Below are 27,179 nucleotides of genomic sequence, written 5' to 3' on the forward strand. Positions count from 1 at the left end.
CGGGAAGACTGCCCTGCTCCCGGAGAGCAGCAGTGCCCAGGAGGGCCCCCCACTGACCCAGGCTAGAGCAAGGTAACAGTAGACCAGAGAGTTTCCCACTCGTCTCTGAAAGTAGTCACACCTGGGCGGCTGCCAAGGGCCGGAGCTGGGGATCGGCTCAGGACGCCTCCAGTCCTCGTCTGCACCTCTGGAGGTCATCTGAAGGGTCTGTGCACTTGACAGCCCATTCACTGGCCTGTGCTGGCCCTTCAGCTGCAGCCTGGTCAGTGCCCACCTGGACCCAGCCCTGGGAAGTGACCCCTCGGCCCCCGTGCTGTCCAGAGCTGTGTGTAAGCGCGATCCGGGCGAACAGAAACGCGTTTCCTCTCTCCACTGGCTCCTCTCCTCTTTGCCAGGAGACAGACTTTGCTCTCCGCAGGCAAATGCATTTGGCTCCTGAGTAAAGACAGGAGATTCCAGGTGTTTCCAGGCATGTGGGCACCCCCGACAATGGCCCCATTCGCTGCCGTTGCGGCCTCTTGCCTGGCTCCATGTCCTTGGTCACACATGGTGGGGATCGAGTCTCTCTGCTCTTTGTCCAACAGCAGGGCTCTGCTGAGCTTCCAGAAACCAGCCCTGGTTGTGAGACACAAAAGAGGCTGGGCACAGGGGACGGTCAGCCTGGCCAGAGCTCCAGGTGCTTTCAAAGGAGCAGGTTTTCCTCCAGGAGGCCAAGGTCCATTAGAAGGAAAGATGGGCAGGTGTCATTCATATAGCCAGGGGCACGGCCAGCTCAGTGGTCTCCTGGGGCAGCCTCCAGGGACACCACTATGTCCACACGGTTTCTCATGCCCATGATTTTGGGCCAGGATAAAACACAGTGTCTGAGACAGACCTGGGCCTTGTGTGACCTGGATTTATGTTCCAGCCCTGCCACTTGCTGCAGTGTGACCTCACGGTGTCCTTGAGCATATGAACTCACAGCTTCCCATCAGGCTGAGGGACAAATGAGACGCATAGCCCACAGATGTCTCCAGTGGCCCCGCCACACAAAGCCCTTGGTCCACCAGATCCCACTCACTGAGGACCTCACCCACTGGTTACCTCCTCTGGACTGGGCCCTGTTCTAGGTGCTGTGGTCACTGCAGTGAATAAGAGACCAACATCCCTCCAGCAGTGGTCAGCAGCACCCATCATTCCTCAGGTCAAAGGCCTGAGGATCATCTGCTCTCCTTTCGTCCTGGCACCAGGGCTGACTAGTCATTTGGGGAACATTAGGTAAGACCTGCAGACAATTTTTGTTGTCATAACTGGGGAGGAAAGGATGCTACTGGTTGGGAAAGGGTAGATGCCAGGGTTTCTAGACAGCCCATAGGGCACAGGACAGACCCCCACGACAGAGATCCAGCCCCGAGTGTGGACAGCGCCGAGGCTGAGAGCCCTGCCTACTCCAGACCATCAACACAACCACAGGTCACCTCCAGCATGTACCCCAGCCCCACAACTCATCCCCAAACCATAGTCACCACCATCATTACTGTCACCACCATCATTATCACCATTGTCATCATCACCAACATCACTGTCACCACCATCATCATTACCACCACCACCATCATCATCACTGTCACCACCAGGATCACCATCATCATCTTATCACCATAAACATCACCGCCATCATCACTGTCAGCATCGTCATCATCACCATCATCATCACCATCACCACCATCATCATCACTGTCATCATCAGCATCACCATCACTATCATCACCATCATTGCCATCAATATCACCATCATCATCACTGTCACCACAATCATCATCATCACCATCACCACAACCATCATTACCACTACCACCATCATCATTACTGTCACCACCAGCATCACCATCATCACCATTATCACCATAAACATCACCGCCATCATCAGTGTCACCACCGTCATCATCACCATCACCACCATCATCATCACTGTCACCACCAGCATCATCACTGTCACTACCAGCATTACCATCATCACTTTACCACCATAAACATCACCACCATCATCACTGTCACCATCACCACCATCACCACCATCATCATCACCACCATCACCAGCATCATCACTGTCACCACCAGCATCACCATCATCACCTTATCACCATAAACATCACCGCCATCATCAGTGTCACCACCGTCATCATCACCATCACCACCATCATCATCACTGTCACCACCAGCATCACCATCATCACCTTACCACCATAAACATCACCGCCATCATCACTATCACCATTACCACCATCACCACCATCATCATCACCACCACCACCAGCATCATCACTGTCACCACCAGCATCACCATCATCACCTTACCACCATAAACATCACCGCCATCATCACTATCACCATCACCACCATCACCACCATCATCATCACCACCACCACCAGCATCATCACTGTCACCACCAGCATCACCATCATCACCTTATCACCATAAACATCACCGCCATCATCACTGTCACCATCACCACCATCATCATTACCATCACCACCAGCATCATCACTGTCACCACCAGCATCACCATAAACATCCCACCATCACCACCATGTCTCAAGGGGTGACCCTGCCCCAGACTCTGGGCTGGGTACTGCTTGAGTCAGCTTTTTTGCTGCTGGGACTAGGAGACCCGACCAGCCCAGCTGCAGAGGAGGAACAGTTCATTTGAGGGCTCATGGTTTCTGCGACCTCAATCCACGGATAGCAGGCTCCATTCCTCGGGGCTCCAGGTGAGGCTGCACATCATGGCAGAAGAGTGTGGTGGAGAGGAGTGGCTCCCATGGTGACCAGGACACAAGCAGAGAGGGGACCCACTCACCAGATAAAAGTCAGACACCCCCCAGCCGCAGCCCAGTGCCCGCCTCCTCCAGCCACACCCGCCAGCCTTCGGCGACCACTCAGCTCATCCCTGTAGGGGATGAGGTCACCGACTGGGGCAAGGCTCCCACAGCCCAGTGATGTCTCCTGAACCTTCTTGCATTGTGTCACCCGTGAGCTTGGGAGGACACCTCAGATCCAAACCATAACAGGTGCTTTCCACACATCCCCCCATCGCATGTAACTCCCCTACTCCCGGCCACACACACACACACACACACACATACACACACACGCGCACACACACGCACACGCGCACACACACACATGCACACGCACACACGCACGCACACGCACATAAACATGCACACGCATGCACACGCACACACACACACACACACACATACACACACGCACACACGCACACACACGCACACGTGCACACGCACACGCGCACACGCACACACACGCACCCCTCTGTGAGGAGGACATTGCTGCCCTGACTGCACAACCCACGTCCCACCAGCTCCGAGTGAACCTGCCTAAACTCTGCAATAGGCTTCCTGGCCATCAGAGGACCTGTGGGACCTGAGGGTGAGTCACTGGCCTCCTGTCCCCCAGCTTGCCTCCCTGTACGTGGGGACATAATGGCCGTCAGAGGACTCGTGGGACCTGAGGGTGAGTCACTGGCCTCCCTGTCCCCCAGCTTCCCCCCCTGTACGTGGGGACACAATGGCACCAGCTTCGCTGATTCGGAAGGACCCCATGAGTGGGCCCATGAAGCAACTGGAGTAGAACCCGGCAGAGTGAGTCCTGGACACGATCAGCCAGGCCCTGGGCTGGTTTTAACGAGGACACTGAGGCCTTCGGGGGTGAGCACCTCCCTCCGGGTCCTCTGGGAAGGGCTCGGCCCCCGCCCACCACTGCACGAGGCTCGGCTGCCCTCAGGACAGGAGACGCTCCTCTTCCGAACGACCAAGACCTGGCTCCCGGCTCTTGTTCCAGGCGACCTCAGAGAGGAGGATGTCCTTGTGGTTTCTGTCCATGCTCTAGAAGTGGCAGACGCCCTACGCGAGGCTCCTGTGATCCCCACGGCTTGACCTTTCGGGAACCCCATCCTCCTCTCCAGCCTGCCGAGGCCATGTCCAGGAAATGTGAGACTTCTCGCCACCCCTCCCCGCCCGCCTCCCGGCCAGTATCCTAATCACCCCCCCCCCGGCCAGCTTGCTGCCTGCCCAGCGAGTGTGGTCTACGCGGTCTATGAGACCAGCCTTCCAAGAGCAGCCACCAAGGCTCTGGTGGCATTTGCTCCTCTGTAAATCAGCGTGTCTGCAGGCTGGGAAGTGCTCTGAAGTAGTTCAGATTAAAGTTCTGATTACAGTGGAGAGGCAGTGCAGCCAGGGCCTGGGCGGCCGAGGGAGACGGAGAGAGAGAAAGCCATTATCCCCCATCGAGGGGATCCCCAGCCCTGAGGAGGGAGGGAGCCCGAAGTCTGTCCTCCACCCTGGAGGCAGGGGCTGGCCTCGGAGGTGCTCAGAAACCTCCGGCACAGAGCCCTGGGAACCAGCTGCAGGGAGACAGACTCCCGCCTCCCGCGGCTCTCCCACCCCCCAGAGCCCAGCATGGGCCGTCTCACCACGCTGGCCCTGGACCGCTCTTCCCTCCTCCCCCACACGCCTGTGGCCCTCAGCTGTGGCAGAGCCGCCCCCTCAGGAACCCTTCCCTGGACGGGGCAGCCAAGCGGCCACCTCTATATGGGCCTTTGTGTCCACTCACATCCTCCCGGGGATCACCCTGCTGGTTCCCTGGGGCATGCCATGCCTGTGCCCTGGACACAGCTCTGGGCATCTGGGGTCCCTGGAACACCCCAAAGAACCCCAGGAGAACAGCTGAGTCCTCGGTGCCTTCAAGCCCAGAGGTGGGGAGGCCAGAGCACTCCCTGGTCCTTTGGAGAAGCCCCAGGGACACAGCCATCCTCGGGGACAAAGCAGGAGGAGGAATGTGATGTCCCAGAATCTCAGGGACAGATGGGTGGGTCCTGCCCACCGCCCAGCTCTCCTCTTTCTCTCCTGCTTTGGGTCCTCCTCGCCCGGCGTGGGGTGATGGCCGCTCCCACCTGGATTCTTGGAATGGTCCCTGGTTTATTCTTAAATTCTTCCACAGGGCAAAGCCAGACACGTTTGCCAAAACTGACCCTGAACCTGGCACCAGCTGGGCAGGGCCTCGTACCATGGGTCACCCTGTGGGCCGTACCAGCAGGCCCTGAGTTGAGAACTGCTGGCCACTTGTACCTGGGAGGGGACGGAACCCGCTGGGCCCTCCTCTTATCTGTCTGTGTGCCAGCCCCTGGCCAGCACCTGGCCACACGTCCCAAGGAGAAAGCTGCTAGAACCTCACTTTACAAAATCCTCAGCCTGAGCCGCACTGGCCAAGCGGCCCTCCTGGCCTGGGCAGGCGCAGATAGTTCCAGAACTCAATTTGCAGAAACCAGACCCTGAAGACCCCAGCTACGTCCATCGCAGCATCAGCTTGGAGCGGAACCCAGAGCTGGACAGCAACGCCTGCCCTGCCCAGGGCCTCTGTCAACAGGGCGTGTGGCAAGAGGCATCCCTAGCTGAGGGGAAGCCATGTCCCCTGGAGAACTGGCGTCATCTTCCAGACCTGTCACCTGACGGTGCCATATGGCGGGGGGAGGGGACGCTCCTTCTGCCAGTGGTTCTCCAGGTGACTCCTGTGCTTGGAAAAGATGAGCAGGGCTCCCAGAGTGTCCCAGACACAGCTGCCCACGCTGGCCAGTAGCCCAGAGACCGCAGATGGCCTCAGCAGCCACTGGAGGTGGGGACAGGGACACGTGGGCCACGGAGCCCCTCTCCCTCACCAAGGGCAGCTTCCGCTGTGTCCTGTCATTCACCTTGAACTAAAGGCCGTGACGGGGGAAGCCCAGAGCGGCCCGTCCTGCATTTCCTGACGTCCTGCGGGCTCCCGGCTGGCTGAGGATGGAACCCTCCCAGGTGTCCCTGTGAGTTTCCAGGGCCACAGAAACCAGTGCCACAGACCAGGGGCTTGACCTCAGGAACTTCTCCTGTCCTAGCCTGGAGGGCAGAGGTCCAAGGCCAAGATGCAGGGGGAGGTCCATCTGGGGCCGTAGTGGCCTGGGCCCTGACAGTGGCCATGGCTGAAGTCCTTCTTTCCCAGTCGTCTGTGTCCAAATGTCCCTTTGTATTGGCACTTGTTCATGTGGGAGGAGGGCCACCCTCACGGGCCTGATGAGTTTCCCACAGAGGGGACTGGCTGACCTCTGTATGGTGTCCCCAGTAGGTCAGAGTCACAGGGACTTCCAGATGCGGAATCCCCGGGGGACACTGTCTCTTAGGGTCTGATCTGGAACCGCTTGGTCCCCAGTGTGGTGCTGCTGGAGGCCAGAACCTTCAGGGGGGACCTGGTGGGAGGAAGAAGGTCACAGGGGTCATGGGGCCCCAGCCTTGGCTAACACCATCCAGCCACAGCACAGCCCGTGGGACGCCCAGCGGATGCCCCCAGAGCAGCTCAGAGGAGGGAGCTATCCCAGGACCTGGAGATCGGGACAGGCCAGCTGATGGGCTGGCGGGAGGGGCCAGGAGATACCCCCATTCCCCAGTGGCCAGGGAGCTGCATCCCAGAGTCCAGAATGCGTCCTGACCAGAGCCGCCCTGGACGGACCTGTGAGGTCAGTTCCCCTCTCAGGGCCACAAGCCACCCTCACGATGCTCACAGGGATCCAGCTTCCGTGACCCGGTGTTTGTCTGTCACACACAGATGCAAAATGAGCCCATCGGAAAGATCCCCGGTGGTTAGACGGCAGCACCTGACGCTGTGCACTCCTTCACTGATCCAAGAAGTATTCTGAGACCCTACTGCGTGCAGCCTAGCTCTGAGGGCTGAGGACGCTCATGATTTTAGGTCCTGGGAGCCCCTGATGTCCAGCACAAACAGCAGAGGCTGCACAGGGACAGCTTTACTTCTGCTGCCCAGGTTGTTTGGCAGCCTTGCTGCATGAAGTCCAAGGGGTGACCCTCCTTGCCTGCTGCTGCTCTGCTCGCCACAGTCTTGTCTCCCAAGAGAGCCCTGTGGTTCAAGATGGCTGCTCTAGCTCGAGCCATTTCAGCTGCATCTAAGCCAGCATGAAGAAGGCACAAAGGAAGAATGTGTGCCTCTCCCTTAGAGTCACTTCCCGGGAGGTTCCACCCACATGCACTGATGTTCCACAGGCTCTAACACAGCCCTGGGGCCACATCAGCTGCAAGGGGAGCTGGCACCCAAGTCACCCCCTAACTAAGCAAAACCCCACGGGAGCAGGGCCAGCTCACATGGCCAGAGGGCAGCTCTCCACAGCCTGAGAGACACCCAGGCTCACAAGCCCACACCCATGCTTGTTCTGAAGCATGGCAGGGTCCAAGTTCAGAGCTCACAGTGTCACCGCCCCATGATGAGAAAGGCGGGACAGGCGGTCACCTCCGTTCAGACCTCTCTCCTGTCCCGTCCTGTGATGTTAGGGGCAGCTGAAATGCCTCTTCAGGCCCTCTCCAGAGCCTCCTCTGAAACCTGCCCCTCCCAGCGTCACTCAGGGCTTGTCCTGGCCAAAGCAGCACAGAGCCCCGTCAGCGTCCTGGGGCTGCTGCACCACATCACACCAACCTGTCGCCTTTGGACGGCACAGAGCCCTCCTCTGGTGCCTGGAGGCCGGAAGTCTGAAATCAAGGTGTCACAGGGTCATGCTCCCTCCAGACACTCCAGGGACGCGTCCCCTGCCTCTTCCAGCTCCTGGGGGTCCAGGCCTGGCGTAGCCTGTGGCCACCTCACTCTGTCTCTGCCTCCATCTTCTTGGCCTCTCCTCTGTGTCTGTGTCCCTTCTGTCTCTTTAAGGACACCCGCCATCCACTGTGCCCTCTGCTCACTTCCACCCAGACTCGGTTCTGCAGGGGAAGCAGGGGTGGAGACTCGGGGGAGCTGGAGGGACCCCCCACAGCAGGGCACATGGTGGTCTGAGCCGAGAGCAATGGAGAGCTCGCAGGAGCTGGGACACAGCTCTGACGAGGCCAGCCGGGGGTCGGCTAAGGCCTGACGAACACAGTTACGAGAAAGTTCTAGATGAGCCCAAACTGGGATTAAGCAGGAGGGGTCAGCTTGTCTCTGAGGGGCCCCGGGAGGAGCCACAGCCCATCCAGGCACTGCCCAGAGCCCTTCTCAGCCGTGGCTACCAGCCCAGGTCATGTCCAGGGCCCTGACTCTGATGTGTCCCCATGACCTTGTGGCGTTGGCAGGAAGAGCCCGCACACCTGGTCCAGGTGTGTCTAGAACAGGTGAGGAGAGTCCCGCCATTCGATCCCTGCAGGAGCGCTCCGACCCAGGGCTTGGACAGGGCAGGCCTGGGAGCCTGCATTGCTCCCCTGTCCCTGAGAGAACCAAGCTGCTGGGCCCCAGAACGACACCAGGAGAGGACTGCGGAGGGCAGTGAGCACACGGAGCCTGCTGGGAAGGTGCTGGGCTCGCCCTCTGGCCCCGGCCCTGGGCCACAGGGTCGGAGGGCAGCCAGGTTCCAGGGCCCTCCACCGCCCACCCTTGTCCAGCGCCCACCAGAGGCCCCAGGCCTGAGTCTCCTGGGTGGACCTTGCCCTGTCAGTCCTCCAACCCATATGGAGTCGTCCCTCCAGGTTGCCAGGAAGACCCTCAGACTGGAGCAGGGGTGCAGGAACCTCCTCCAAGCCCCGCGGTTGTCCTGGGCAGGCACCTCCTGCCCCGCGTGCTGACTGACGGCCCCATGTGTTTTCTTTACAGTGGGGCCGTGTCCAACCACCAAGTACACAGTGCTATTTCAATGATAATCACAGGCTCCCGAGCCTGCGCAAGCTCCACTATCAGCGGGTGCCTGGGCCACCTGGCAGGGGAGGACGCAGCCCCCCACCTTGGGGCACCTCACAGGGCATCCCTGCAAAACAGACTGTGACTCTGTAGGCCCACCCGATCCTCACGGACAGTAGACTCACAGCCCTGCCTGTGACTCGTGGGAGTGGGGGACTCGCAGTCGACTATCCAACAGCTCCCCGCAGCCTGTGTGCCAAGCCAAGCTGGTGGCCAGGGTGGATGGCCGGGGCCCGCCTGCACCTCCCTGCGTCTCCTCAGCCTCAAAGCAGATGAGAAAACAGCCTGCAGACTGCGCGCAGGACCCAGCGAGGTCCAAGGAGACGAAGAGCCCGACAGTAGTACCCAAAGCACAGGGCAGGGTCCTCCGATGACTGTGACCAGCCAGGTGGCCCTGTCAGTGCCTGCACTGGGCGGGTGGGGGGTCTGAAAACAGCGAAGCTCCGCCCTGCATCCTGGGGGGCCTCTGACGTCCAGGGCCAGCAGGGACGGCTCCCCTGACAGCTCTGGGCAGGACCCTTCCCGCCCTGTCCATGGGCCTCACTGCAGCCCCTGCCCTCGTCTCTATACCGCCTTCTCCCTCTGCGCCCCTTCCTCTCTCTTAAAAGGGCACCAGTCGCTGGATTAGGGCCCCTCTCATCCAGTGTGACCCCCCTTCCTAAGGACGTTTGCAAAGACACAGAGTAGCCAGCAAACTCAGGTGTCCAAGAAACGCCTCCAGAGTCCTCCTCCAGGTCCTGGCAGCGATGCTGGGCAGGCAGAGGTGGTGGCTGCCATGGTGCGTGGAATGGGGCTTTCTGTTACTTGCCAGCCTCCCGGTGTCACCTGGGCGCAGGTTTGAGAGCCTCTATCCAGGCCATCTCAACAGCTCATGGCCAGGTTTCTGACTCCTTTGTCACCTAAAAGCATAGCTCTGCTCTTCGCCTGCTCCATCACTTCCCACAGCTCCCTACTGCCTGTACCAGCCACTAGCATTAGCTCTCCCTGCTTCTCTGGACACCGTCCACTCCCACCAGGTCCAAGCACACCTGTAGCAGCCCAGCTTGGCCTGTGGGGGCGGCTTGTCACTCCCCTTCTCCACCCATTCGTTGGCTTGGTCAGCTGACATTTAGGATGATTCACCACGCGTGTCCCAGGTGCTGTTCTAGGTGCTGGACACAGAGTAGCCAGTAAACCATCCCTGCCTCCCTGTCCTTGTGGAGTTCTGGGGAACCACCCACCCCTCCAGACCCACCGCTCTCAGCATCGGCCCCAAGGCCCTGGCCCACACTGGCTGCCCTGCTGAGGCCCACCTCCCCTAATCTGTCCAGCGCCCACACACACCTGGACCCCAGTTCCAGCCAGGGCCTTGGTCCTGCTCACCTCTGACCCCAGGTGCTTAAACTCTCCTGAGACTGGAGGAAGTTGATCAACGTGTCCAAGGGAGCACTTGGTGGCTGGCCCAGACTGTACCCCAGCTCAGGGGGCCCTGGAGAAAGGAACAGGACCCAAAAATGTCATGGACACGGAGAGGGAGGGTGCCACAGACTGAGAGGAGCCTCCTGTGGGAGAGGCCAGGGGCTGGCCGGTCGGCTCCTCCCGAGCCTGACCCAACCTGCTGCAGGGGGCTCCCGTGTGGAGCTCCCAACCTGGCCCCTCGGCCAGCGCTGAGCCGTCCTTCCCATTCTCTCCCTCCCATTCTCTCCCTTCCTCCCTCCCTCCCCTTCCCTCCCTCCCTCCCTCCCTCCCTTCCTCCCTCTCCCTCCCTCTCTCCCTCCCTCTCTCCCTCCCTCCTCATCTCCTTGCTCTCTAGCTGCTCTCTGCTCTCCACACCCCTTGTCCTTCTCAAGAGCTGGCCAAGAGGACCTGAAGGACAGCTAAGTCACCTCTGGGTTCCGTGAGCCCCTCCCTGCTCTGCACACTTGGGTCATTTCTGGGCAGATGAAGGATCCACAAGACTCAGACCCACAGGGAAGAGGCCCGGGGAAGAGGCCCTGCACAGGACAGAGGAGGCAGAGAGCAGAGCGGCGCAGCTCCTCACCAAGAGCAGCAGGGACTGGCCACTGAAGCTGGGCAGGGCAGGAGGACCCTCCAGTGCCTGCAGCGGGAGCTGGCCCTGCACACCTGGACTCCGGACTTCTGGGCCTCTGAAAGAAGAGCCTTCTGTGGTTCAGAGTCCCCTGGTGTGGACGTTGGTTCCAGCTGCTGCAGGACACGAGCAGAATAAACCCTAAAATGCCAATCTTCCCCTGGCCCTTGTGCTCAGGCTCCTCCCGTTTTCATCACACACAAAATAAAGATCAAATCCTCAAGGCACTGAGTCTCCAGGGCCCTGCGTGGCCGCTGTCCACAGCCCAGTCCCTCTCCCGCTGGCCCCAGCCATGGAGGCAGTGCTGACTCGGCCCCTCTGCTGGATGGCTCTCCCCTCCCCGCTGCCCACAAACTCCCCTTCAACTCTGTCCCTTTCTCTCTAACAGGGTTTCAGCTTGGAAAGACTTAAACACATGAAAGAGAACCCCCTGCCTCAGACCCCGCCCGGGACCCCAGTGCAGCACAGAGAGCCCCGAGGCCCTACGGCCAGCCTCTGCCCCCTCTGCCTCCTTTCTGCCCCTGTTTCCACCTCTCACTCTCCGCCTGCCTCTTCCTTCTGCCCGTGGGGTATCAGGAGTACTCAGCAAGTTTCACAAACAGCACCCTATCCTGCGACTACTCAGCAAGCTGCTTTGTTGTCAGGGTCTGACTGTGGCCCATCCACGTTGATAAACGTCCATGGGTCCCTGTGTTTTCCCGGGCGGGCGCTGTCTCTCCTGTCTCTCGTGCCCCTCCCTCTCCTCGTCCAGCCTGTGGTCCCAGGGGTGGCTGGCCAGCCTCCCCCCCACCAGCCTGCGTGTCCCCCCACGGGGCAGACCCTGTGGTCCCAGGGGTGGCTGGCCAGCCTCCCCCCCACCAGCCTGTGTGTCCCCCCATGGGGCAGACCCTGTGGTCCCAGGGGTGGCTGGCCATCCTCTCCCCTCCCCAGCCTGTGTGTCTGGTCTTCCCAGAAATCCTCAAGGGAGGAGGTTCCCAGCCTCCTCAAAATCCAGAGGACCTGGACTCAGGCAAGAGGGACGGACACTGGGAGGGCCTCCCTCCACTATGTCCACCCCGTGTGACAAACAGCAAACCACCAGCTCATGTGGCCGGCAATGGTGCCCACGTGGACAGGTGAACGTCTTTTAACTCAGTGATGGTAGTGGGCAGCGCAGTGTCCCACAAAATCATGTCCACCCAGATCCCAGGATGTGGCTTTATTTGAAAACAAGGTCTTTGTAGATGTCATCAAGCTGAGTCCATAAAGGATTTCGTGGCCCTTAGCCCAATGACTGGCATCCTCAGAAGAAGAAAGGACACAGAGACCCAGGAAAGCAGGCCACACGAGAACAGAAGCAGAGGAGGAGTGACACTCTTCAAGCCCAGGTCTCCAAGATGTCAGCAGCCACCCGAAACCCGGAGAGAGGCTGGGAAAGGACTCGATCCTCCCTCCCAGCCTCGGCAGCACCACCCCAGCCCACACCGGGGCTTCAGGTCCTGAGAATGGGTTCTGCTGGTGTGAGCTGCCCAGTGCACGGGGACTTGACATGGCAGCTCAGGAAACCTGCATAGGGACCTTGGTGGCCGTTCCCCTGCCTACTCCCCGTCTGTCCCCGAGGGTGGAGGACAGGGACCCTTCCTGGCATGGCCAAGCCCCCTTGTCCCCGGGCTCTTGCTCAGGCACCCATCCTGCCTTGGCTAGGTGGCGGCTCCTGCTGCTTGGCCCATGGAGCCGCCCTTGGGTAATGACCGTCATCATGTGACTATGGTGTTGCTGGCACTGGTGATCTGTCATTGTTAACGTTTATGAAGTGACTGGTCCGTCTGCAGCAAATGATAATAATAAAAAATAGGAATTGCTCCCCTCTGATGGCCACAACCCGCAGGGAACCAAGCGTCCGGGAAGGAAGAAGGGCCCCAATGCCCGGGTAGTGCCGGGACAGGACCAGCAGGTCACTAAAGACCCCAGGCTCCTCTTCTCAGCCCTAAGAGCCCCTGGAAGTTGTTGGCTAATGCTGACCTCTAGCCGTTCCAGGGAGGCAGGAGAAGGTGGCCATCCATTGGCCATCGGTCAGTGCCCGTGACAAGCCCAGATGGGTCAGGCAGACCCAGAAGGAGGAAGGAGTTGAACTCAGACCTGTGTCTGCCTCAAGTAAGACCAGGGCTCGGGGGCAGATACTCACGACTTCTACGTGGGGTCCTGGAGCCAGGGAAGGGGTAGGGTGACCGCATCCCCCAAGGCAGGCACAGGGAAATCACAAGTGCACGTCACTCCTGGATGACCAGTCCACCACCATCTTCACTGCCTCCATGCTATGAGAGAGTCAAAATGACCAGTGTCAACAGGGAGCCTCACCCACTGCTGTTGGGTGACAGAAGCCCTGTCCCCCCACCCCCCTGGGGACCCCTCACAGGATGCGCAAGTCTCCATATGGGTTTCAGAGGAGACCTGCACAGACTGCCCTTCTGGGAAGCAGCAGGTGGCCTCTGCAGCGCTCCACTGTTAGGGTCAGGGCAGAGTCCCTCAGCTGTCCCTCATCTCAGGAAGCACCTCCTGCCAGCCCCTGAGGCTTCAGAGGCCAGCCCCTGTCCCAGGCCAGCCCCCATCACAGCAGAGGCCATCCCCTGTCCCAGGCCAGCCCCCGTCACAGCGGAGGCCATCCCCTGTCCCAGGCCAGCCCCCGTCACAGTGGAGACCCTGATGGAATCCACACAGACTGGATTTGGGCTGGAGTCAGTGGGTCAGGAGGAAACAGAGGGCTGGGGACAGGGCAGCTGAGGAAGCCAGGCCAAGGCCTGCAGGATGAACCGCCCAGGACCGTGCACACATTGGGTGGCTAATTCAAGGACATGCTGCCCTCAGTGTCTTTGATCAGGACCTAAAAGTTCCTGTGATGACCAGGTCCCTCCAGGGGCCAGGCCCTGGGGACAAGCTTCTGTGTTCACATTTGAGATCAAGACTCGGACAGCAGGTGCCGTTCCTGGTTTGACAGGTTCCAGTTGGATGGGGAGAGCCCCTGGCCCAACCCCTCCATCCGGCCAGCTGCTGTCCCAGTGTGGACCTCCCAGGGGGCCGGGCCTGGCTGAGGGAGGGCACACCTGGAGGTACAGCATAAACAGTGACCAGGCGGGGCCAGCAGCCTAGGACACACCTGCCGTGACACACCTGCCCAGGGAAACCATCTTTGCCTGGAAGGAGCAATTCGCTTCAGAGGACGATTGTAAGAGAGAAAGGGGCAACTTTGCAGTGGGAGGGGCCGTTGCCATGGGAGGGGCCATGCAAAAGGGAGGGGCCGTTGCCATGGGGAGGAGAGAAATCTAGGTGCCTGTGACCAAGTCCCTCTCTCAGGGGAAGGGGCGCTGCAAGGGGCCTGAGCAGGAAGAGGCCGTGACTGGAGGCTGGAGTGGGAGCTGCCCACACTGGCCACACCCCGAGGTGCAGTGCTGGCCCTTTGACACAGGCCACAGAGTCAGCCACCGGTCAAGGGGGATGTACCCTGCAGGGGGGCTGCAGCCAGGCAGCTCCCACCCCAGGAGCAGTGCTCCAGGCCCGCACAGCTCAGCCTGGAGACAGCTGCCAGCCTGAAGGGGCAGGAGCAGCATCTATTTCAGAAACATTTTTCTGCCAAAGCATCACAGGATCCCCAGTGAGCTGCAGCTCCCCGACCTCGTCTCTGTGACAGCATCCACCCTCTGTGGCCACCTCCCCCTGGGGCCGCACCACAAGCAATTATCCCGGTCTCTGCTGCTGAACCCTGTCACTTCCTGTGTAGGGCCATCGAAGACAGATCCCCAGGGGCCGGCCAGGTGCCAGCTGGCGGATCAGAGATGGTAACAAACAGAATTGATATGTTTAATCTAACGCCAGGACTGTTCACAGTGGGAAGGACGGGGCTCCGTTTATCAGGATTAGACAGCTCTCAGCAGACAGAGCTGTCCAGACCTCACCTCTCCTGTGTGAAGGCTCCATTATTAAACCCAGGCCCAGCCCCCGAGCGCTTCCTCAAAGGAAAACGTGTGCTTTGTCAAAGGTCTCCAGAGATAACAGCCCCCTGTCCCCTGTCTGACCCCTCCGTCAACAAACAAGGGTCTCCGTGTGGGATTGCGCCTAGCGTGGCTCTCTCACCCCCTTCCTGCTTTCTGACTTTACAAAGTGTCCTGAGGGAGAGAGAAAGCTGCTCCCTCCACCGCATCCTCAGCCCGTGGCTTTCTGGCCACAGCATCCCCTGACCCTGCCCGGGGCCCTGCAGGCAAAACCAACAGAGTCTAAAGACACTCAGCCTCACCGTTTTGAAGTTGAGATGGCAGGAGCCGGCAGGACTGTGGGGACCAGGGACATGAGGGTGGCCCGGCAAGTCCCTGTCGTCCCATGTCAGGGTATCCCACCCGAGGTCCAGTGTCAGCATCAGTAGCATGCACCAGTGAGCATGCAGGTTTCGGCCATGCCCCGGGCCCCTGCATCTGCCCTTTAAGTAAGCCTCCAGGTGATTATGGTGTCGACCAGAGATTGAGAGCTAATGGCCTCAACCTGTGGGGGTGGGGGGGGTGGAAAGCCCATCTGCTTGGGCCACATGACCAAGTGCCCTCGTCTGGGTGACTTCAACAACCCAGTCCTGGAGGTTGGGAGTCTGAGATCAAGGTTTGGCTGGTTTCCTCTGAGGCCCCTCCATGGACATCCCCTCCTGAGCCCTCACATGGCTGTCCCTCTTAGGACACCAGTCTTGTAGGGTGAGGCCACCTGGTGACCGCTTAATCATTTCTGGAAACACACCAAATACAGAAGCCCTTTGACGTATGAAGGGGTCACCCCCAATAAGTCCATTGTAAGTTGAAAATACACTGAGTCGAAATGCATCAAATGCCCCAGATCCACCCAAGAGCTCGCTCAGCAGCACGGCACGCTGGAGAGGGTCACTTGCTCCCCTGGTGGTGGCAGGGCTGAGAAAACTGCCCAACTGTGCAAAACAGGACCTCACCCATGCCACCAACCCAGGAAGGATCAGATTCAACGTTCCAAGTGCAGCTTCTACCGAATGATTCCAACTCTGCAGCATGACGGAGTTTAACGTGTAAATTGCACCTTCCGAGGTTGGGTCCTTCTGCAGTCCAGTCTGAGCTCCAGGGTTAAGACTCAGCATCTAAACTCTGGTGGACACATTGGCCCTAACAAGAAGCCAGAAAGAAATAGATCAAGCCACAGCTCCCTCTCAGCTTGGTACGATGACACTGGCACCACAAATTTTGGTCCCAGAACCCAGTTCTGCATATGCCAGGTCTCTCAGCAGCAGCTCAGGGCTGACAGCAAGTGGGAGGGCAAAATTTGCAAGACTGGGTCCATGGGGTGGGGAGGGGGGTGTCAGGGAGAGAAAGACACGCCTCTCCCCCATCACACCCTTCCTTGCTCACAGAGGTGCTTCTAGAGGAAGAGAAACCCCAGCTCCTGTGCTCAGCTGCATGGCTCACCCTTTGCCCCAGGAGAGAGCAGTTTCCTGGCTCCCTTAACCCCTCCCCCTCCCCAGACAAGACCCTCGTCTCCATGTGCTCCATGGCTGCCCCTGGGAGCCTCCGCTACTCAGCCTCCATCTTCTTGGGTCTTTTCAGCTTCCCCAAACTCCTGCACGTGGTCACACAAGTCCCAAGCTTGGGGGAGAGAAACAATGGGCCAGCTGACCACACGAGCAGACCCACACTCACCACCGGTGAGTTCAGGACTGAGGCCAGAATTTCATCCTCATTCGCTGGAGTCTCCTCTGGGGTGGGTTTCCTGGGTCTACCCCCTCAGTTTACCCCAGGCCTGGAGGGGCAGGAGGTGGGCATATCAGGGCCCACCTTTGACTTGAGGGTCCCTGTCAGTCATCTTTCTATCACAGGATGTCTGAGATAATCCACTTAAAGGAAGAGTCATTCTGGCCCCTGGTCCCTGAGGTTCACACCCCGGTGGCTTGTCTGTAACCCTGGGCCTCGGGTGAACCAGAACAGCATGGCAGGGAGCAAGTGGTAGAGCAAAGTCACCTCGTGGTGACCAGGAAGCAAAGAGAATGAAAAGAAGGATCCAGGGTCCCTTCAAGGGCACACCTCCAGTGACGACTTCTGCCACTAAGTTCCCCTCCTGAAATTACCAGCACGTCCCAAGAACATCATTGGCTGGAGGCCAAGTCTAATTCATGAGCCTTTGGGTGACATTTAAAATCCAACCCATAACTTCCCAGCCCTGGTCCCCCAAAGACTCATGTCTATTTCAAAATGCAAAAGGCATTCCGTCCACCTCCAAGAGTTCCCACGTTATTAACTGTTCCAGCATTCTCTGAAGTTCAAACTCAATTTCTCTTCTGAGACTCAAGGAAAACTCTGAGCTACAAGCCTCAATAAATATTAAAAAAAAAAACAAGTTACATGCCCAATGGGACAAAGTGAACATTCCCATTCCAAAGAGAGGAATGGGGCATAGAGAGAAAGGGTGGGACTGAAACCCAGCGGGCGAACGTTAAATCCTGTCGCTCCACATCTGTCACCCATGGCACACAGTGGTGTCATGTGAGCGCCAAGGGGCTTAGAGACCCCCACCACAACCTGCTGGCTCTTTCTCAGGTTGCTCTGCTCGTGCCCACTGTCTCCCTTGGCAGATGTCACATGTTCCTGCATCTCTAACTTCTCGTGGTCCCTGCTTCGGCCTCACTCCCATGGCTGCATGCATGTCCCTGCCTGGAACTGCCCACAGGCACTCCAACCCCATCACATACTGCCTGGTTTTCCAGAATTGCCTTTGAAATCTCGGTGGAAATCTCCATGACCCTACAACTCCTGCATTCCTCATTCATGCAAAACAATTATCAAATAGATGACACGAATGTCCAGCACCAGTAGGAGCAGTAGCCAGGTCTCTGTGGATCACAGGTGCAGCAAACACTGAATGCCCAGGTGGCTGAGCAAAGCCAAGCACACCAGAGTCACAAGGGCTTCCTAGTAACCCCATGCACGCAGGGTGCCCCAGAGCTCTCTGTTCAAACAAGTTTTTGAGCCTGCTGTTTGTCTCGCTGATTCCTGAGACACCCTCCAAGCTTCTTTCCTATTGTCCTGATGTAAATTAATCACTTTCCTTTTAATGGTGCTAATATACTTAGTACCACATTCTCCTTATCTGCAACTATATATACACTTTGTGTGTGTGTGCACACGTGTGCAAAAATGAAAGTTTTTCAAATCTTTCTGCTTTTCTTTTTGTTCCTGATTCTCATTGTAAATATGGCCAAATGATATCATCAATATCCATGTCACTGCCTGAATGCCGGGCTGCCTTGAAATTTCATCCAGCAAATAAACTAGTCCATCACCTTTAAATTTAGCTTCACCCAAAGTCTCAGGGTTTGGACGACATGTAGACAAGTTCTTTGCCAGAAGGTAATGAAGATGGCCTCTAATCTAATTCTTAGTAGATTCTGCCTTTCCATAGGAGACCTCATGAGCACAGTCTTTACTGTCCACATTTCGGTCAGCATCCTGGTCTTCTGAGCTCCCACAGATATGACCATTAAGCTCTGCTTCCAGCATCTAAGACTTTTCCTAGGACACTTTCCAATATTTCCTAATTCCTCCTGAGAACCACTTCCAACGCTTTCTGAAACGCATGATCAGGCCACAGACCCACTCCTGGCACTGATTTTCTGTTAGTCGGCTTCCAACACTCGGATAAAATATCAGAGAAAATTAACTTACAAAGAGGAAATGTTTATTTTGGCTCATGATTTTCAAAGTTTTAGTCCAGTGGGTTACTTGGCCCCATTGCCTTGGGTCTCTAGAGAATCAGGACATCATTGTGGGGAGCATGTAGTGGGGAAAGGCTTCTCATCTCATGGCGGGCAGGAAGAAAAGAGAGCAGGAGAGGAAGAGGGACTGGCACACAATACCCCCTTCAAGTGAACTCTCCCAATGGCCTAATTTCCTCAAGTTTCCAACATGTGAACAGCACCTTCTGTTGAGGACTAAGCCTTCTACACATGCACTTTGGGATACATGTGAGATGCAAACCCAACAGTCATCTATTTCAATAAAGGCCCCTGAGCATTTTCTGGCTCCACACGTCTCTACTTTCAACCTGGCTACTTACTGAAGACAATGTGTTGGTTTTTCTTTGCATTCAAAATTTATCAACAGGATTCCTGTCAGAGCCAACCCATGAGGTGTTTTCTACTCCAAGGAGAAGACTCGAGAAGAACAAGGGATCTTGTGGGGGTTTTCAGGTACCCTGCCCGAGTCCCAGATTTATCAAAAGTGAAACAGGATGAATAATTCCTGAGGCACAAGGTGGAACAATGGGGGGGGGACTCTTGCTAAGTCTGAGATAGCCCACTGAGCATTGTACATAGATTTAAAAAAAATCTGTTTAACCCTCAAAATGACTCAGTGATATGGATCCTGCATCTCACAGGCAGGAAGTGAGACACAGAGTTAGGGTTGGGTATCCTTCTGGAGAGAAGCACAGCTCGTACGCAGTGTACCCCAAGTAGGATGCTGGCCATCCTCGGCGCCCTGTGCTATAGGCACAGCACCTCCACCTCTGCTTTCATCTCTCATGCCTTCCGCTGTGGTCTCTTCTCTAGCTTTTATGGGGACACTAGTTATTGGATTTAAGGACCACTTAATCTGGCATGATGTCATCTCAAGCCTTGCCGTAATTGCCTCCGCAAAGACCTTCTTTCCAAATAAAACCGCATTCTGAGGTTCCAGTGTCTAGGGGGACACCCTTCAGTCTAATACAAACCCTGTTTCTTCTGCCCTAACAAAATCCTGTAATCTAGGTAGTTATTTCTCAGAGTTCTGGAATTTAAAAGCCCAAGATCAAGACATGATTCCTACGTCTGCTGAGGGCTGCTCTCCTTCACGGTGGCCCCTCTGCTGCGTGCTCACGTGGCAGGAGGCGCAAACGCTGTTCCTCACATGGAGAGTTAGAAGGGCCAAGTGCCTCTCTGAGCCGCTTCAGTGAGGGCATAAATCCCCTTCACAAAGGCAGGATCCACCTCTTAACACCAGCTCAGTGGGCATTAGGCTCTGCATGAGCTTGGAGAGAGAAACATTCAAACCCCAGCACGTGCTAAGAGCAAAGCCTCTGGCTCTGGAGAAGGTTAGCGGCACTCAATCCCTTCCCCTCCCCTCCGGCTCCCGTGGCACAGTTTCCTCCACAGTCACTGGCACGGGCTCCTCCTCTCTTACCTGCTCTCCCAAATTCTGTCCCCCCATACCTCTCTCAACAGGCACCCTCTCATCCCCTGCCAGCCCCAGGTCCCTACTAAGGGAGCCCCCTGGACAGCTACCTACCCATCCCACTGCCCATCTGCCCAGAGTCTCCTTACCCTTGCCACCAGCCCCAACAAGCACTCCCCCTGCAGGCAGAGGTAGAAGCCTCGGGAGAAGCTTCAGGGTGAGGGCAGAGAAGAGATGGAGAGAGGAGGGGGCAACGTGGCTCAGGAGAATCACAGTTCTGCCTGCCAGTGCCTGACCACAGTGGGGGGGAGACAAGGATGTCAAGCTCCAAGGCCCTGTGGCCCCCAGCCCAGAGTCTCTGGAGACCCATCCTACTGACCTCACCCAGGAGACGGCCCCTGGCATGTGGCCTCAGAGGAACAGCAGGAGTGTCTGGAGGTCAGGAGTGGCCAGTCTCTGCCCTGCCCTCCCTGAGCACACGCTCTGAGCTTCCTGTCTCCATTCCCAGGAGGAGACCCCAGGCCCAGGCTTCTCTCTGCAGGGCTGCCTGGTTTCGGCTCCTGCAGGACCAGCTGGTGGCTCTGCTTTCCTGACCTGGACAGCCGGCTGGCACCAACCCTCCCCCGTAGCTTGTCCTTCAGGACTCCCCTTGTGTTTTAAGGTGTGGTCCCTCCAGTTAGAGGTAGGAGTCCCTGTGCCTGGATTCAGGCACCTCGGAGAGGAATGGTGGGGGGCACATCTTCAGAGGAGCCCGCCCCGACAGCTCTGTGGCCCTGGGAAGCTGCTGAAGCTCTCTGGGCCCAGCGTCCTCTTCTGTAGGGCGGACGTGACGCTCATGTCCCTCACAGGATTGCTCTGAGGCACCAGGAGTAGTCTGACGCAGCAGGGCTCTCCAAGCCAGTGAACTCAGGTGAGGAATAAATTAAAACGAGTGCTTTTCTGGTGGTGACAGTTTCAAGTGAGTTTTTCCCGAAATCGGTGAGGCTTCTAGTGTCCGGGGGCAGCCCCTCCCCTCCCCCCTCCCTGCCCAGCACTGTTGTGATGCTTACCTTGACACATGCTTGTCAACGTGGGCACGGGAAGGTGCCCATGGCATTTAGCAAAGCAAAATAAATGGTTCCTCCTGTCCGACTCAGAAGTCCTCCTGTCCCCAGGGACGGAGAGGCTAAAGCGTCCCTCAGTCACCTCTCCAGGACACAGGAAGATAAATACAAATCAGAGGCCCGCGTCTGGGAGCCCCAGGAAGGCTGGCAGGGTGGGCCGGGCCTACTGGGGTAAAGGTGCCCCTGGTGAAGTTCACTACTGCTGCCGCAGTGCCACCCAGGGAGCCCTCCCCTCCCTGGGTTCCCGCGTGTGCACTTGCCCTTCCCGCTGCCCCAGCCTCGCGGTCTGCCCTCTTGTACAGGCACAAGCCACCATCTTCTGCTCCCCAACGCCCCCCTTCTGCTCCACCCCTCTGGTCAAGATCGCCCCTGTTCCTGTGACACATACGCAGGAAGGCACCCCCACAGCCTGGCGGGGTGCAAGAGTGGGCGGGACACTGGCAGCCCAGATGAGCAGAAAGAAGATCTGGCCACCAAAGATACACATCATGCTTCCCGGTGTCAGAAGGTGGACAGGGTCAGCCTGAGTAAGTGCCCGTGGTGACAGGCCATCAGAGCAGGGAGTCAGATGAATATGGGCAGTCACCTCTACAGGTCTCTGTGTCCTCACCTGTAAAACAGGAATAATATGAGGATTAAGTGAGGTCTTACACAGAACGCCTGGTAAGCACAGTGTCAGGGATTTAGTAGTGTAATTATTATCATCTTCTTCACCATCACCACCATCATCATCTTCATCACCACCACCACCATCACCACCTCCTTCATCACCACCACCACTACCACCATCATCATTACCAGCACCATCATCACCACCATCATCTTCATCATCAGCATCACCACCACCACCTCCTTCATCACCACCACCACCACCATCATCATTACCAGCACCATCATCACCACCATCATCTTCATCATCAGCATCACCACCACCACCATCATCATCACCACCACCACCACCTCCTTCATCACCACCACCACCACCATCATCATTATCAGCACCATCATCACCACCATCATCTTCATCATCAGCATCACCACCACCACCATCATCATCACCACCATCATCTTCATCACCACCACCACAACCACCACCACCATCATCATTACCAGCACCATCATCACCACCATCATCTTCATCATCAGCATCACCACCACCACCATCATCACCACCATCATCTTCATCATCACCATCACCACCACCACCACCATCATCTTCATTGACATCATCACCGCCATCACTATCATCTTCAGCATTATCATAATTGCTGTATCCTGGAAGATAGAAATTGAGCTAGTCTCTGGGAGACGGGCTACACTGGGATTGGAGAGAGGGATGGGGAGGCCCATGAGGCAGGTGGAGAGAGACGTGGAAAACAGTAGCAGTCAGAGGACTCTGGGGACCAACTAGATCAAGACCTGGGGTCAAGGTGAGCTGAAGTCGACTTGCCCTTAGAGGAGAACAGAGGCCCCTCCTCCCCGCCCAGGCTCCCTGCCTCCACCCTGCTCTTCCTCAGACCCCACACTCCCGCCATGCCACCCTCTACCTCCAGGGCCCCCCACCACCACCTGGAAATGACGTGTGGGACACCACAGCAGAGGTCCCAACCTCTGCACTGGGCACCCCAATGACCCTCCCTTTCAGAGGCACATGCCCCCCAAGGACTTCCGGCCTCACCCTCTGGCTTGGCAGAGAGTCATCCTGGGCTTCTGGAGAGTGACGACAAAGCCCTCCAGGGCTGGAAATGAGAGTCGTGTGATAATGAGCTGGCAGGGCGCAGCTGCCAGGCCGCCAGCTTTGGACGGCCGCAGTCGGAACAGCCTGGGAGTTGATTTGTTCTCTCCAAATGTGCCATTATGGTGAGATTTCCCACAGGCTCGCTTTGGCAATAGCCATTTATGTCTCCTTCCCACCTGGGGGGACTCCTGATCCTGTCCCGGGAGGGGGCCCTGCTTCGCCGGCTGGGCTGTAATTGCCTCGTCGCGGCTCTCGGCCGCACATTTGGTCTTGTTTCTCACTCTGGGTCACATTTCATTTTGGTTTAAATAATGAAACCAACAGACCGGAGATTAGAGCCGTTAGATGATTCTGCTCCTAGGAAGTGGACGTCGTCTGTCCAAGATCAAAACTCACCCACAGCTCAGTGGACCCTCTGTGCCAGCGAGGCAGAAGACCACGGCCCCTCACTGCCAGGCTGCGTGGGGGACAGACCTGGGAGGCACATCGGGGTGAGCTCCATATGAAGCCAGCAGGAAGTGGGGCTCTTGGGGAGGAGAGGCCTTTGGCCTTGGAGGGATGACCTATGCCGTGGTCAGAGATTCCTGGGGATGGTCACACTGCAGCCCGTCTGCCCTCCCCCGCCCCCTCAAAGCCCTTTCCCTCTTCCTGCAGGGAAACCAGGAGTCCAGGGAGGCCGGTGACAAGTCCCCAGCTGAGTGCACCCCCTCCCTGAAGGCGTGGATCTTCTGCGGGAAGCCATGGAAGTGAATCTCAGGCACAGTCTGGACCCTTGAGCCTCAGTTTCCTAATCTAAAATGACCTCGGCCCTACAGGACTGCCGCTGTGCCCAGGCAGAAGCCCCCAGGCCTGGCTGTGCGCAGGGCGGCAGTGGGCGGGGCGGCCAGGCCTGCCTCTCCTTTAGCGCTCTTGGGAGCTTGTCCAAGTTAACTGGGCTTCTTGTGTGGCTGGAGCAGGCCTGACCGCCTGAGAAGTGAACGCAGCGCTGGCCCCTGCTGCCCACAGCCTGCCCCAGGCTCGATTTTGGCTGCTTGGTGTCATGCCTCCCCAGCCCACTGGGTGGATGTGGTCTCTTTTACACACGGGTTTGCTAGCCATTGCCCGGCTCCAGGGAGCTTCATCCCCCACAGCACAGGACTGTTGGCTTCCTGCAGCACTGTTGTCCAGTACATGCCAGACCCCTCAAGGGTGACAGGGACAGGCCATCCCCACCAGGAGAGCTCAGGCCTCTTGAAGCCACCTGCCTGGAGCAGCCTGGCTCCCACAGGCCTCAGTTTGGCAAAGGTCCTCACCAGGGACCCGGGAATCCCGGACTCTCGCTGCTGCCCCAGGCCCACCTGTTGGCCACCCCGTCACGCACCTAAGCCCACAGCTTCCGTCCACCTCCCCCACCCTTTGCCCCCTGCTGCACCTGGGCCCACCTCCCTCCTTCCTCTGCCAGAGCCACTCCTGGAGTGGCCACTGGACTAGTCACAGATCAGCCTTCTGGGGTGGTCACTATGGATGACTGGCCTCCTGGGATGGTCACTGGGCATGTCTGGCCTCCTGGGATGGTCACTGCAGATGGGCTGGCCTCCAGGGCTGGTCACTCTGGATAGGCTGGCCTTCAGAGCTGGTCATCATAGGCAGATGGCCTGCTGGGCTGGTCACTGTGGATAGCACCCCAGGCTGCTCCTGTCCCTCTGGCCCCAGAGCCTGCCACCACTCAGACAGCAGGGCTCTTCCAGGCGTGTGCCGGGGGTCTGCTGTGGGGGTCGTCACCAATGCCTGGGTCGGTCCCGCAGCTGTGACATGTGGACTGGGCAGGAGGTGCACCATGCCAGGCCTCCAGCTGCTCCTGGGAAAGTCCCCTGCCCCCCAGTCCCAAAGGCCACCTGGGCCCTTGAGGAATGGTGCAGAGAGGGGGGTCCTGGGGGCCGTGTGCTGTGGAGGAGGCCGGAAGGGACGGGAAGCCCTGCTCCAGGCTCCTCTGCAGGGCCGTCGCCTGCCGACCAGCGCTGTCCCTCCTCCTGACAGAAGGATGACTGAGACTAGACACACTGAAGGGAGCCTCAGCTACGAGGCCCTCGTGGAACGGGAGGATGTGCTCTGTATCTTGTGGCCATTACCCACTGGCTGGCTCCTCTCTGGGAAGGCAAAGGAACAGAACCCTCCCCAAACCAGTTTCCGCCCTGCCCGCAGGCTGGCCGCTGCGCTGCCGCCGGGGGGACAAAGGCTCTTGTCCTTGTTGTCTCCTCCGGAGCTCCGTGTTCTGCTCTCCTGCTTCACCCTCCTTCTCCAACGGTGCTGGGGGGCCGGCTCCTCCCCAAGAAGAGCAGCTTCCCCGTCCTGTCTGGCCTTCCCCATGGCCTGAGGGTGGACCTGCTCCCCCGCCCCCCTCAGCAGCCATGGCCCAGAGACACCGAGCCCACAGCAGAGCGGGCACAGCCATCCCTTGGTGGGCTGCAGGGCTGGTCCCAGGACCCCTGCGGACGCCAAAGTCCATGAGGCGCAGGCCCGTCAAGTAAAGAGGCACAGCGCTGGCTTAGAAGCTCCGCACGAGTAGGCCATCTCTGATGACTTGCACCACCCCACGCAGCGGGGGTCGTGAAGAGCTGAGGTGCCACGTGGTCTGGGAAACAGTGGCGGGAAGATGTCCACGCGTTCAGTTGAGACGCGTTGTTAAAATGCTTTCCCCTATACACTGTACTCACAGAAAGAGCTACGGGAGCCTCGGGCTCCATGTTACAGAGGCAGGCACACCCGGGATCTGGAGAGGGACTCGGCCATCACTGATCCAGGAGGGACAGTGATAGTGTGAGTGTTTTTCAGCCAGCGTCTTCGGAACCTGTAAGAGCTATTGTTCATTTCGAGTCTGAGGCAGGAAAACATCTGATGACCTAGTCTGGAGGCTCTTAGGCATAGGAGAATCCCCTCTTATTTAGGGGAGGTTCACCCTTTAGGTTTCTTCAGGCTTTCAACTGATTGGGTGAGGCCCACCAAGAGAGAGTTCAAGAGCTGATCCCCTAAAATAAGACCTCACAGACACCCAAAGCCATGTGCTACCAAATGCACGGCACCCCAGGGACACGCAAAGTGAACCCCCACTCCCACCCCGTGTGCCCTCCTTGTCACCTGTCTCATGTCCCATCTGGAATAAGGTGCTCTTCGCATCACTGTTTCCTCAGCTGGTCTTGCAGACCCTGCCACTCAGCCGGTCCCCTTCCTGTTTCTCTGCTGTCCCCCTCGTCCTCGTCCCCTTCTCTTCCTGCCCGTTTTCTTTCCTCAGAGGCAGGCTCTGCACAACGTGCCTCAGCCCTGGCTGCGAGGCCCCTGCTCTGCGTGGCCGCCCCTCCCCGGGCTGTTGGCTTTGCAGGATTAAAATCCCCATTAGGGGGACAAGGAGTCTCCCTGCGTGCCCCTGGGTGACTTCTGCTGACGTGCCTTCAGACCACAGGGACAGGCTGGCTCGGCTGACCACAGGAGTGGGCTGGAGACCGGATGAGGCCAGGCTGGCCCTGCAGTGGCCAACGTGGGGCCCACTGGAATCACCTCCACAGATGGCCCTTATCAGCCTGTGTCTTGCTGGCAGAAGAGCCGCGTGGCCAGGACAGTCCTTAATCACTGCACATTTCAAAACTGATCCTCGGAAACGCCGTGGAGCAGCCCTGTTGAAGGAGAAGGACGGCACTGCCCTCCCGCCGCCCAGCACAGCGGCAGGGCCCCTCTAAGCCCTGCCCACAGTGGACATGCAGACTCCAGAGGGAAATGACAGGACCCTGCTCCTGCAGCCGGCAGAGCGTGCTCAGTCCCGAGTCACCACCCGCCCCACGGAGCAGAATGTCCCTCCAGCCCCAGAAAGCACGTCACTTGGACAGGCCCAGGAGGGCCTCAGGGTCTTTCCCACTGAAGGGACTTTGGGAGTGGGCTGTACAATCCCTGCAGAGGCTAAAAGTGGGGTTCAGTCCTCTGGAAGGAGCTCTCCTCAGGGTCAGAAACAAGAGGCAGCCGTGGGCCCCCAGGAGCCAGAGCCGTGGTTCCGCAGGGCCCTCAGAGAGGCACCCTGGGCCTCGGCCAGCAACTGGGCTCCCTCCCTGCTTCAGGCCAGCCCCAGACCGGAGATGTGGCTTCCAATTCCTCAGCTTCCCTGAGTACTCCTTCCCGGACCCTGGTCACAGGAGGCCAGTCTTCCCTCTTAGACGTTCCCAGGTCCTTCCCCACCTCCATGTCCCCCGCCCTGCTCACCTGGGGCTGCCCAAAGCCCTGGCCGCTATCTCCTGCCCCCTCCTCTGACCTCACCCCTGCAGCCCAGAGCTATCTAACCAAACAACATCCCAGCCTTCCACCCCACTGGGAGTGTGACAGGTGACATTCA

General features: G+C 58.2%; 1 protein-coding gene across 1 annotated transcript in view; it reads right to left on the bottom strand.

Annotated features, from left to right (window-relative positions):
* Positions 1-21,497: 21,497 nt before the first annotated feature.
* Positions 21,498-27,179, bottom strand: part of LOC144372333 (mitotic spindle assembly checkpoint protein MAD1-like) — a 238,839-nt gene continuing 233,157 nt past the window's right edge. The window contains 1 exon segment of the mRNA XM_078035712.1: positions 21,498-21,697. Within this exon segment, the coding sequence (XP_077891838.1) occupies positions 21,639-21,697 (59 nt within the window). The 3' untranslated portion in view covers positions 21,498-21,638.

This window comes from Ictidomys tridecemlineatus (assembly GCF_052094955.1).
Source record: "Ictidomys tridecemlineatus isolate mIctTri1 chromosome 12 unlocalized genomic scaffold, mIctTri1.hap1 SUPER_12_unloc_5, whole genome shotgun sequence".
NCBI lineage: Eukaryota > Metazoa > Chordata > Mammalia > Rodentia > Sciuridae > Ictidomys > Ictidomys tridecemlineatus.